Genomic DNA, 13,614 nt, shown 5'->3' with positions numbered 1-13,614 from the left:
CGCCATCTAGCTGTGACAAGATATATCGAGTGTATATTTTATCTCAATGCAATATTCAGGGTTAGGGTTAAGTGTCAAAAAAACCTGAATGTATGAAACACATTTCAAAACAGGACATTACACACATCTATTCATGTAAGCTGTTACCTGTTCAGTAAAGGTAGATGCTACACTACACTATCTGGTAGTGTTTGTGCAGGTATGACTTGCACCGTAACATTTTAACAATAAGAAAGATGGAAAAAGCTCAGTGGCATAACTCATTTATTATTGAATAAAAATTGGACATGAACACGTGCAGACTAAAAACCAGTGTAACAAATTGACAACCCTAAAATTTTTTGAAATCAAGTCTGCATCCCCTTCTGAAAAAAAAAGACAATTAAATTGAAGTTTAGACCCAGTTTGCTTTTTCTGAAACTGTACAACAGCTTTAGCAACATGCACCTGTCCAAAAAGAAAACAAAGCAAAAGTAAACTAAAACTCTCCTGCCAGTCCCTTTATGTGCAAACATAATGATCTTTCCTGAATGATCACTGGTATTTTACATTATTCATTCAATCCTTCCACGGCCAAGTTTTGCTTTTATAAATCAAAGCATTCACATTTTGCCAGCGGATCATCAATCCATCTTTACACTGTAAATAAGTCTCCTCTCCCCAGAGTCCGTAACTTTACATGTAAAACCAAAGACATATGGGTAGGCTAGAGGGATGCTCGAGGTGTGTATGTGTGGAGGAGGGCATCATGGGAAAATTTAAATTAAAACCTACAGGTCCTCAACTGATGTCGCACTTTGTCGACACCTCTACTCGATCACCAATCACAACCAACCAGGTGGGAAAAAAAACAGGAAAAGGCTCTAGACTGGAACACCTACAAACAGTCCATGCTGGTAGTTACTACAGCAGCAGGTTCGTCTGATGCACAACTTCACTCTACACCAACACAACCTCTGCCAAGTATCAGCTACAGGCGGCTGCTGTGTCAGCGAGAGTCAAAGGGATAAATGTTCCATCACCAAGACGTGTGTGCATACAGAAGCTGTGTGTAGGACTCAGTGTATGCGTTATTTGGCTGAAGCCAACAGAAGTCCAGGTTTGAGAAAAACTACATCCCTACAAATTAAATGGTTTAAATGTTTCAGGATGTATGTGAGGAACCCAGAAACACAACAGTGCTGGTGTTTGGCTGATGTTATACACAAAATGAAATCAGACCTGGCGTTGTTTGGCTTTGACTGTTTCTGATTGGTTCTAAGTGACCGAGCCTCCTGACATGATTTTGGTTGACTTCCATATTAGCTGTAGTGTAACTTTTGAAGAACTTTCCATATTAGTCTTCATTAAATGATCAGAGTCACACTGGTTATTAACCGACAGTTAACTGGATTCATCAGTATTCAGAGAACTTGCAGGATCTAATTTTGTTTTGAGGAAACTGAAAACACTTCAGGGACTATCAGCCCCAGAGCTAGTCTGATGGGAGTGTGTGTATGTCTCAGCGCCGATGACGACCATGTCCTGAGTGTCCACTACTGCTGTGGTGTTTGCTCTTGTGGCTACGCTCCCTCTCTCTTTCCCTGTCATAGGAACGAGACCTCTCCCTCTCCCTCCGCTCTCCTCTGTGACCTCCTCGCTCATGTTTGTGTTTTTTTGAAGAGAGGTCAAACGTGCTGCGGTCTCTGTCCCTCTCCCGTTCCCTCTCTCTGTCCCGTTCCCTGTCCGCCTTGAGAGGCGTGCGGGACTTTGACCGAGAGCGCGTGCGCTTCCTCTTGTGGCCGGATCCACCACTGTTGCTATGGCGCCCGCTAGGCTTGGAGTCACTATTGCTGTGGTGACTGGTCTTGGTCTTGAGGTGGGGGAGAAGGGGCGAGGGCGGGTGCCGCCGAGGCGAAGGGCTCCGGCTGTGAGAGCGAGAACGTGAGCGAGAACTGTAGGTACCTGAGCGACTGCGTCTGCTGTTGTAACTGTGGAAACAGAAACGAGAACGATAAGGGATTAGAGAAAGATTCATACTATCATTGATCAGTAAACTGCCTTTAGATATTTTAAGTGAATTTACTGTCTGCGAGGGGATCTGGATCTAGACCGGGAACGCGTTCTTGAACGAGAACGACTTCCGCTCCTGCTGTTCCTCCCGATCTTCACCTCTTTCCTTAACCTGGAAGAGAAGTATGGAAATATAATAGATGATATTGATTTTTTTTCTCACAATGCAATATTTGCTTACCCATTGTGTGGACTCTTGTTGGCCTGGGCCCGGTTTTCTGGCTCCTTCTTAACTGGTTTGAGAGTCTGGGGATTGGGGGACTTTTCTTCTACCTTGACCACATTTGGAGAGCAGGGTTTGGACGCGGGGGAGAAGCCGCCCAGTGTGGATAGTGCGGGGGTTCCATCAGGATTCAGGCCTTTGGCCTTCAGCTTAGCTTCTGATAAAAACATCCTCCTTCTCTCCACCTCCTTGTCCAGGTGGTCATAGTTAGGCTGGGGGGAAACAATTAAACACTGTCAGTTTACATAGGGAACACACATTACTGGCTACTGTGAGTGAGAAGCAGCATCACCCAGCTGTTAGAATTTGTTGTGAGAGGCAGTTTCTCTGGTGGCACACAGAACAGGAGTCTTTAACACTGAGGTTTAAAGTTTAGTTGACACATGTAGACAAGGAGAGAAAAAAAAAGTACCTTCTTTCTTGTGTACAGTTTCAGGGTGGTGATGCAGATGTCTTTAATCTCATCTTCACTGGCACCAAACAGTAGGTACCAATGCGGTCTGGATGGCAAAGGTATCTGAGAAAGAATGAACCACAGTATGCATTATTACAAGCAGCTATATTGTATAGCTAGGTGCAATAACAATCAGTGTTTCAGGAAACTTCTTCGTACCTGCAGAGCACGGGCAGCGAGGAATATGCAGGCACAGGCAATAGTCTCAGCCTCGAACCTCACAAATACGTTTGTCCTCAGGCTGTCGTTCATGTAGTTCCTGCAGAGGCAAACAGAAGAGTGGAACAAAAACATAGCATCTTCTCTACACAAAGAATCACATCATGTTACTGCTGCAAGTCAACAATCAATCCAATTATTTTACTATTTTCAAATAATCATTTCCATTTTTTCATTCCTGATTAAAAAGTAGCAAATTCTTACATCTAAAAAATGTTACCAATTGAAACTGTATGGTTGGTAAATACTGAACAAGAAGTGAACCTTAACTGTCACTGACTTGAATTGTTAGTCTTAAGAAATTAGGGATCTGACCTTTAGATACAGCGAAAGCTTTTCAAGTTACATTTTAGCCTTGATGGCTATCACGATACCAGCTACACAATTTTAAAGTTGCAAGTAAAAGTTTAACTTTGTCCATTTCTCTCTGGGGTAGTCGTGTGACAGAGTGCTGTATGTCACAGGAAAAGAATGAAGACAGAGATGAGAAATATTCTACGGAAGACCTTTGTACCACACCATGACCCCAGAGGAACTACATTAGACTAATGATGATCAGGACAAGGACATGTGCCTAGTAAGGTGGGGGACATGCAGGCATACAGATGAACATTCATCTATAATGCAGTCACTACGTAGTCATTGTTAGATCTTGAATAGGGAGGTACAATGTGTATGGTTGCATGGAAGACAGAGTTTTCAGTGGCATGATTATGTGATCATGATGAAACAGTGGTCTGCTACTCTGACAACGTTGCACTTGAAGCGACCAAAACAAAAATTGTGACCTTCAATTTAACTGAAGGTCACCTACAAATTAAAAAACAACTTCCCATTATACCTTCCAGCCATGAGCTGAAACCAACCTTCATAAGACAACTGATTGTGTTTGTCATCAACCCATTCCACTATGTTGCATTGTAAACTGATCTACAGACATTAGGATGGAAGGTGATTCTTCTCCACTGAAATCTGTGCAACGAAACAGATTGTGTGACAGTAGGTTGTCTAGGACAATGGATAAATGACATTAGCCGTTGGGAGAGCATTAGAGAAGATACAATTGCCGGGATGTGAATCAGGCAGGTACAGGGTGATGTGAGCATCTATGTCTTCCAGAAACATAGAAGTCAAAAAGACAAAAATATGCATGACAACAGAAACATGACCAAAACCCCAGATGAACTACCTCAACACTAATCCCACTCAGATTATCAAAAGGAAAAACTAGGCAAATCAAAGAACTAAAACATATCACAAAGCAGTGCAACGTCCTTTCTTCAGGTGACACTTTCCATTTGCATAAACTGTGTTAAGTCCATCACGATATGAAATTTTTGGTGACAATGATTATTGTCAGAGGAAATATCACCGTTTTCACGATTATCGTTACTATAGAGGAAAAAAGACAACAAGCAATATATATCTAATAATAAAGATTATTAACTTAAATATTTTTATCGTCAACTATATTCAGTTACTTTTTATTGTCTAACTTTTGTCTATTTAAAAGTAATCTATGTAAGCTATTTCATTTAGTTGCCTTATTTTGGAAGGTTGGTCGGTGAATTTGTGTTTTCTGTCATCATAAGCAGTGTTTCTGTTTGGTACTTTTATTGTGAAGGGTCAGCGATGGAAGTTGTTCGGTTTTGGGAGCAAAGTGTTGACTAGTTGTGAAAAATAAACTGGTATACTGTCCTGGTTCAAGCACACATTCTTTGTGTCCTTATTATACTATTACCTCTCAGTATATTAAACTCTCGGCTGCATTTATAATGGAAGAGACTCGTAAGTCGCAAGGCAGGCGCTGGTCAGAAACCGAAAGTAAAAAAGGTTTTCTCCTCTCGCTGTGACTGCCTTCGATGGAGTTTTTTTGCGAGCGCTGGTGGAAATAAGGCTGTTACGTCAGTTCCCTCTTTTCACTAATGTTTCAGTTAATTGGCTCACACAAACAAGCGCACCGCATGCACAAACAACGTGAATCGCGAGAGGCAGGACACCTACACATCATAGTTTTTACAATACTCACGGTTATGAAACTGACGTTATGAAACTGTGGTTATTGTAAAATTGGTCAATCCTGACATTCCTACACTGTGTTCCAATTTCCAACCATTCAAACTACGGCTCCTCTGGAAGTGTGTCACGGGTTAAAAAAAACCTGCCTCAGGGGGATTACTTCCAGTCTAACCTGCCTTCAACTAACAGCCAGACCTGCACTTTAGTAGGTCATTCTGAGCTCCTGCTACTACAGATAATATGTGGCCGTTGGATTCTGACTGCTGCGTGGGCGAGACAGGTCCTTGGAGGCAAATCCTGAGAACTGGATCAGCCTGAAAGACAGACACATGTCTGAACACCACGTCACTTGGGGATAGGACACAGTACTCAACTGTAAATATAAAAAAAATAGGCAGGTAAGCTGGTCAAAAAAAGTTATTCTGTTCTGGCTAGGTTTACTTCATTGTTAGATGCAAGTAAACTAGAAAAAAGTCAGAATAGCTACTTGGCAAAAATAGGCATTACAGTTGAAACCTCTGTAGCAAGACCAAACAATACAAATCCTTCTGGACACCCAAGAGAAAACAAGATGATGTTGGCTGTTGGGAAAGGCCCGCCCGCCCCTTCAGTGAATCTTGGCATTGGGATTGGCTGTCTGGAGAGGGACAACCAGCCAATAGGGGGAGCTTCCTGAGGTCATGTGGTTGGAGGAGGCAGAGTTCAGAGGTTCTTTATGTGACTTACCAGCATGGACTACCCTTTAATCAAAGAGTAGAGAGAAAGGACAAAGTTAAACCAAGTTCCCTGGGCCTCGCAAATCAAACAGACTTTTACAGCAAAGCCATGTAAGGGCAGACGAGAGTGAGACACGAAACAGGTTTGCAATAAATCAAATTGCTCCATCAGAGAAAAAGAGGTGGAAGGGTTTAAATGTAGTGAGGGGATGTCACAATCAGACCTGGGCAAAATGGATGTCGAATGGTTTTCACGTTTGTATTTAAAAACACGCAGGGCACTTGAAGATCACTTATCTGACAGGTGTTGTTTCCATATGGGTTTGTCCCTAGATCAATCGAGTGCTCGTCAAGTAATTCAACCTTTGAAACTCATTCAATTTCATCTTTAGCCCAGGTCTGGGGGCACTTCTTGCAGACATGACACGGGTTGCTGCTGTGGGGGAGTGAAAGTGGAGAAGTAGAGAGGAACTTACCAGGCCGTCTGGACCAGCGTCTGGTTCTTCTCACATTCCAGGACTTGAAGGTACATGACGATAATCTGGAATAGTAAAAATTATAAGATGTAAAACAAACTGCCCCATGCCGCAGGCGTGACATTTTTAGGAGATTCTAGAAACTGCTTACTGTGTGGGCACATTTGCATGGAGGGACAATCTCAAACCTGTAATAACTACACATGTGAAATGCTTGAGTGTGCTTTAAACTCACCTTGTGTGGATGCTTGACATGCACACAGAAGCCCAGCTCCTTCAGGATCCGCCGCTCCCCTTTGATGACTTGGTTTTTGGTATTTATGTAGTTCTGATCAAGTATCAATGAACTTGGAGTCCTATTTTATGAAAGGAATCAAAATAAAATAATGGTTCCCCCTTTGAAACAAATGTAAAAAAGAAAGTGCCCTTCTGTTTTTTAATTTCTCTTATTTTTTCCGTTTCAACCAACTTCAAGCAACAGCTATATCTGTTTGCATGCCTGACAGTTTGCTGGGGTTTGTGAACTCCTGTGGTTCCAGTGAAAGCGTATGGGATTCTTTAGACAGGCCTCAACCTCAACCACACCATGTCATAGCTTTAACAGAAATATCAACCTAATACATCTGTAGACTTGAACTGTAAACAATAAAATGAGCTATTGCACCACTCCAACCTACAGTAATGTAATGTGACCTAAACCACTGACTACTACTCCTGCCATCAGTGCACCAGAAAATATATAGTATCATGATAAAGTATTCTTTGTCAGATTACTACATTTCACCTGAACTGCAAAGACAATACTGTACTACCACCAAATCATCTGCTGGCTACACACAGCCCATAATTTACAAAACTGTAAATACTGACAGAGATCAAATGTTTTTATATCAATCATTCAAATAACTGAGTGGATGCATTCTAGTACATCATGCTTTTAACTGGGGTTTATTAACCTCCTTATGACCCAACAGCCTCCTTCCAATATGTACGATTAAGGATAAGAAAAAATAAATTATTATTATATTATTCCTCATCCCTCTAATCTAACTTAGAGTTGAGCACCTAACTTTAAAAGGAACAACTCAAATTTATTATCTCATTCTGGAATTTATAGGGTCTTAAGTAACACAGAAATTTAAATGTCAACGCTGTCATGCTACAAACGTCATGCATGGGAAAAAACTCAGCATCAAAGTAAAGTTCATTAATAAACCTGACATGTTATAGTCCTTAACCATGTCTAAAAGATATCCTTCCTACAGGTGCACCTCAGACTCTGGTATATACTTTAATGCTGATCCAAACTAACTTCACATAATGCCAAACTACACAGCTACAGTGCATGCACTGGCCCTAAAAAAAATGTCAGATCCCTGACAGACTAAGTGTTACAATATATTCTGCCTCAACAAACAAGGTGATATTTCTATAAAAGCCATGGATAGCAGTTGGTGAATGGGGTTTTGCTCTTAAAGCACAAACAAAATGCATGGTGAGGAGGAGGAGGAGCAGTCAGAGAAGAGGACTACGTTACCCAATGATCCGCAGATTGACGGACAGATACCCAAAGCTTAAGATTGAACCACAGGAGTCCTCAATGCGCCCCGGGGCCCAGGATTTTCGGCCAACCTGTCATCCCCGATCCCAGCGGCCCGCGGTGGGTCAGACCACGGGCATCTCCCAGAGGAGGGGTGGGGTGGGAGGAGATAGACCCCCTCGCATCATGGTTGTCATGCCGACTGCTTCATCTTACGTACCATTCCACATCACCCAGGCTTTGGTAAATGTAGCTGGTCGCTGTTAGTTGGTTGCAAGGGAAAAAAGAATCCAAGTTAATGCCAAAGTCGCTACTAGTGCCATGAACAAACTTCTATGAAGACAAAGGCACATGAAAATAAAGCAGTTGCGCCTTGTGTTTCAAAACACTGCAATTTATACAGTGAGATTGTTGAGATATAATTCTCAGTGTAATGTCAAACTCTGGTGTCCTATGTAGACAATTACACTTTTCAAACTACGAGTGAGGCGGAAACTGAAAAGTTTTAAAATGGTTTAGGTTACATAGATAAACAGAAGAGCACTTTCACAGCAAAAAAAAACAGTTTTACATTGGATCAGAATTGAAATCAAATACAAACAAATACATGAACGTTTTCCACAATGAGACAACTTACTTTTTGGATCGCATCTGCCTCAGGTGGTGGAAAACATTGATGACATCTCGTATTCGTCGCGGCGCTTCTTCAATTTTGGAGGCCAGGTTGATACAAGCCATGGCAACAATCTGTTGAGACAGTCACAGCAAAGAGTTGGCAGGAAGAGCTCCAGAATGTGAGACACGTGACCAGGGATACAGTAGATATCAGTGATTGGAAGGCGGTCATGTGCCTAGAGTTTTTGCCATGGAATCCCAACATGGTGGAGAGCAGTGTAAATGACTGAGCAGGAACATTTTGTAACAACGCTGACTTTATCCTAGAGGAGGTTTTATATCTGTATAAGACAATTTTGTTGACGTTTGTTTTTCTCAGAATAGGCTGCGTCTATAGCTATTCTGCTAGCATTACTAAGAATAATTAAAAGGGTTTGTAATTAGAAACGTTTCCTACATAAGATATTACCAATACTTTCTTTAACTCCCACTAGTAGCCATTGAACACGAATTGCTTTCATTTCCTGCCTTTTCTTTCGTATTGCGGACACATTGAGCTCCTTCTTTGACTTGAAGTTGTTTTTAGGTCAAACAACTGGCACGTTGTTTTTCACATTGGAAGTGAACGTATGGACAACATGGCCGCCACAAACGCAATCACAACGTAATGCTATGCTAACATAAGAAAAACCAGCGGCCTGACAATAACCCGCCGACTCGGGAGCACTCACCTCGAAACTGTGCTTGACGAAGGACTTGGAGTAGAAGAACCGATGGAACAGCACCTGCCCGGTCGCCATCGCCACCTGTGGACAAAACACAGTAGATAGACATTTTCCTGTTTATCATTTGTCTCGTGAGAGCTAGCTCAACCTTACACAATGGCCCGCCGCCATTTTAGTTCCACCACGCCAACGTTAAAGAGCTAACGCTACAACAAGCTAACCACCAGGCCGAGGCGAGCGGATGACTAAAATAGACCTATACATGTCAACATGTTGTGGATAAAACACGCCAGCGGGTTCTTTATTTCACACGTTCACTGTTCGCGGGTGTTCACCTGGGGTAAGCGGAGAAGAATGCCCGCGGACTGGATCAGCTCGCAGCCGAGGATGCGAAGGTCGGTCTCCGTGTTCAAGTCAAGGCCGTCGAGCATCGACGGCGTCGGGGAGAGTCTCTCCTCCGGAATGAGCGAGTTGTCGATGGTGAGGTAAACCTCGGAGTAAACTTTGTCACCGATGAGGATGCCATCGTTGTTAGTGGACGCGTTGGAAGATACTGAGAGGGGACCCGCAGCCATCTTCACCCGAGAAAACACAGCAGCTCTCAGCCTGTTGCCTCGACGGAAGGACGGTGGAGCAGAGAGACTGACAAAGCACGTGACGTCACCCCTACCGAGCCCTAAAGCTCTGTGCACATCCGCGGTGCTAAAATAGTCCCAAATACGATTGTATCGTTAAAAACACTACAATTATTATTTCTAAATTAATAGTAATTATTGGTTTCCTTATCTCACCACTCTTCAGAGACCCAACTCCAAACAAAGTACATATTATACACGTGCACAGTTAATAAGTAAACTAATTTAAGATCATAGTCATCAAAGGTAAGACATCAGATCAAAGGAGAACCCATTCCCACAGTGTCTGAAAAATCTTTAGAAGATCTAAGAAAGAACAACATTACTTTGTTTGTTTGATTCACTCTTCAGTTTAGGAGACAAGTATTTCACTGCTAAATAACAGTCCAACTTTTTGTGTGAACGCAGTTAAACCTGCCACAAACAAGACAAGACGCACACAGCAAGGACATCATGGTTAAAGCGAGTGAATACACTTTTGACAAGTATGGGGCCCCTTCTAAATAAAAGGGGACTTCAGATTTATCTGAATGATTGTATTAATAGAATAAAAAGCAGCCATATGCTATGACATAGAAAACTGAGGATGTGATGCATTGAGATGCATGGAGAATTGAATCATTAACAAGTAAATCATGCTCAAATCATGGACATGTGAATCGTCAAAGAATCATGAATCTGGTGAAGACCTTTATTAGGAATGTTATAATCCTTATAAACAGGCCTTTTCTATCCCTGTGGGCTAATTTAACCAAATACTTCATAAATGTGGATAAGTCAAGTGTGGCAGCAGCCATCGAGTTCCAAGGGAAAACTACCAATAATCCAAAGCAGTGAAGATCTGTGTAACTGTGAACTAGGTGTTGTGTAAACAGAAATACAACTGAGGCCCCTTCAGAGAAAAAGTGGACCACAGTGGACCACCAACTGAGTCTCTTTTATGTTGTTCCACTTTAAGAGGACTGAGTTTGGTTCATTTAAAGAGAACTATATGTGAAAACACCCTAAGGGCGGGCGGGTTCACACCAAAAGGTCTGGTTCCTGGTTCGATTCAGTGTCAGAATGATAAATTGATTCAATTTTCCAACTGGTGCGGATCGTGTTCACAAAGGCAAAACTCAAACGGCCCAGAAAGTGTAAATAAAAACCATGAGGTGGGAAGGTCTCTCTAAAATCGGTCATTCAATCAGGCAGGTAAAAATACAATCCTACCCCAATTTCTAGCTGCATATGGTACATCATGGAGCCCTGTCAGGTTCTGTTTATGGTGGTGTTGATCTGGAATTGTTGATCTGGAACTAATTTGTCCTCAACATCTGCACAGCAACCACTATTCTGCAAAACGTTGCATACTTTGATGTACTCTTGAGGCAGTTTTTTTACACTTTCACTCGACACTTCAACAGTTGGCTGGAATCCACTCTCCTTAATTTTCTCGCTAAAAGTTTTGAATACCTCTGTGTTCTCGTGCACTTTCTTTAGTAATAGTGATAATTTCTCTTCAGCCCAAATATCCAGGAGGCATCTCACTTCGTCCTGAGTCCATGTTTGTCTCATAGAGGCATAAAGGTAATGACGTCTGATCTACTGAGCGGTCACATGGCTTTTATAGTACTGCCATACAAGCCAGTAGCCAGTCAGATTTACCTTTAGCCTCAGTGACCCTGAGGTTCGGCCTGTATTATTGATTACAAGGCCAAAACACTTGATAACGCTAAGGTGCACAACTGAGGTTATGTCCCTAACATCTGCTGGTGGCCGCTAACTCTTGCTAACATCTACTAGTTACTTGGTAACTTAATTTGTGCAGAAGATCTTCAAATGTACAAGGGATACTCACCATCTTGTCTTATATTCTAAAAGACTCCTGCAGCACGTGAGAGTCAACAAAAAAGCAGAATGAAGTATTTATGACATCCCAATAAATTTAGGCAACTAATAATAGTTATTATACAGAGGGTCAACTACATCCATGCATTTTGCTTCCTGTACGTCACATAGCATTTTAGTAATACAAACATTTCATCATATCTTTTTATTATTTGTATGTAGTTGTCAAAATTCCGACGGCACCTAAAGTAGCAAAAGGAAGCGACTCACCACCAACGGTTTCTGTGACGTATTTTACGGGAAAGTCCGGACATGTCACCACTACGTGTGGAACATATCCATCCGCCAATTCAAAAAATAAAGTGAAGAAACTAAAATGACTAAAATTATTTACAACTCAGCAGATTTTAATTGAGGAACCGGTGTTTGTAAGTTGAATGTACAAACAGTAAGTATCGACTTATTAATGCTGTGTAAGCAATTAAATATACATCAATCAAAGAAGGACGAGCAGGTCAAAATGGTTACAGACAAATTATAAACTCAATTTAAAGTTGTGCTGAAGAAGGTGCAGCTCCACGAGAGCAGTTGTTACAAAGAACCTTTTGTTCAGTCACTGTTCCGCAGCCGGAAGCCTTGCAGTAAGTAAAGATGGCCGTCAGAGGGAGCCAGAGACCCAGCAGAAGGGCGTTTCTGAAAACGAGGAGGCCTCAGTGAGGCTGTGGGTTTTCATCACTTGACCTTGTCCAAAGACCTGATGCTGCAGAACAGTTCACTGCAACGTGTGATCACAGTTTTACTGCCAACAATCTCATACTGCTGCAGTGTGTGTCTGTGAAGGTTCGTGTTGGATCTACATCTTCACATTCCGTTGGTTTGCTGCCTCGGTTGTTTCTTGTGCTATATAAATGTATTTATACACTGATACGTATATGTTGGCCGAGAGTGTGTGAAGTTATTGAAGTCTGCTCCTCGTCAGTGGTGATGGAACTTCACAAAGCATTGAACTACAGCCAGGTTCATCGCTTTGTGGGGATCCCCTGGAAACCTTTCCGTAGTCGCTATTTGCGGCACGTTTCTGTTTTTGCATATGTTGAGACTTTTTGTTTTTTTCTATTTGCATGTGCTTTTTTAATTTGCAGTGCGTTGAGCTCTCTCGGCCACCGTAGATATAACCCTTTTCTAGTCTTATTGACCACTCAAAGCACTAAACACTTCAATCCACTGACTTATTCACACTTTTTTCTATCACACACTGCCGGCACAACTGTCTTGCTCAGTATTTCACAGACGGAGACTTTCGCATGCGGACTGGAGGATCAAACCACCGACCTTCAGGTCAAGTAACTGTTGTTGTTTTATTTCGTCTGAAGAAGAGGTCACCCTGGCTGAAACACTGTTTACCCCTGAAACTCCAAAAGTGTTTTGTGGACTCAAACACTTCACCCAACCCTCCATCGGCTTAGTAGTGAATAGATAATGAGTGGATTTTCATTTTTCAGTGAACTATCCCTTTAAAGGACACATTTGATGCTTTTTCAGTTTTTCGTTTCTCTATAGTATTATTTAGGTTTTAGTGTATGTAAAAAAAAAAATTCTGTCCTTTCATTGATCTCGTGAACCCTCAGATTGTGACCCACTGATTTACATATCCTTAAATGATGTATAATATCAAAGTTGTTTTTAAATAAATGACAAATGACAAAGTAACTGACACAACAGCAGTTCTGGGGCCAAGGAGTTTTCCAGGGACAAGATACTCTGGTTCTAAGGAAACTATGATTGGAGATGTCGTGTTTCGTCTGTGCTGTGTTCATGTGGACAACAGGGTACATACAGAACTCACAGAGGGACGAAATGGGGGCATCAGTAGGGGACCAAAAGCTAATTATTGCCCCGGGTCACGCTCACAGTTTAATCCAGTCATGGTTGGTTGTTTCCTGAGGTTATATGTATTTGCATGTGTGTGTCTGTGTGCGTCTGAAGCTATTATAAGCAACCATGCAAACATAGCATGGAGGTCTATTTTCATAAGCTGTTTGAAGCTCTATGAGGGTGTGAGGGGCATTAATACACCACATGAGGTGGCAGACTGAGGTCTCATTGTCCC

At 42.0% G+C, this 13,614-nt stretch overlaps 1 protein-coding gene across 6 annotated transcripts; it reads right to left on the bottom strand.

Moving 5' to 3' along the window:
• Positions 1-247: 247 nt before the first annotated feature.
• On the bottom strand, positions 248-9,699 carry ccnl1a (cyclin L1a). 6 transcript variants are annotated; one of them, XM_035153743.2, is made up of 8 exons: positions 7,920-7,937; positions 6,395-6,515; positions 6,160-6,224; positions 2,889-2,988; positions 2,688-2,792; positions 2,234-2,487; positions 2,066-2,164; positions 248-1,970 (listed from the first exon to the last, which is right to left on the bottom strand). In XM_035153743.2, the coding sequence occupies exons 3-8, from the start codon at positions 6,213-6,215 to the stop codon at positions 1,502-1,504; spliced, it is 1,083 nt and encodes a 360-aa protein (XP_035009634.1). In that variant the 5' UTR covers positions 6,216-6,224; positions 6,395-6,515; positions 7,920-7,937; the 3' UTR covers positions 248-1,501. The 6 variants fall into 6 exon arrangements, 5 of the variants coding, with proteins under 5 accessions (XP_035009634.1, XP_035009630.1, XP_035009632.1 ...); XM_035153739.2 differs by having other exon boundaries at positions 7,792-7,933; XM_035153741.2 differs by adding an exon at positions 5,694-5,707 and having other exon boundaries at positions 6,395-7,925.
• Between the last annotated feature and the right edge of the window lie 3,915 nt (positions 9,700-13,614).

The sequence above is a fragment of the Hippoglossus stenolepis genome, chromosome 4, assembly GCF_022539355.2.
Source record: "Hippoglossus stenolepis isolate QCI-W04-F060 chromosome 4, HSTE1.2, whole genome shotgun sequence".
NCBI classification, from domain to species: domain Eukaryota; kingdom Metazoa; phylum Chordata; class Actinopteri; order Pleuronectiformes; family Pleuronectidae; genus Hippoglossus; species Hippoglossus stenolepis.
The sequence above is the reverse complement of the archived record's forward strand: the minus strand, read 5'-3'. Positions and strand labels throughout refer to the sequence as shown.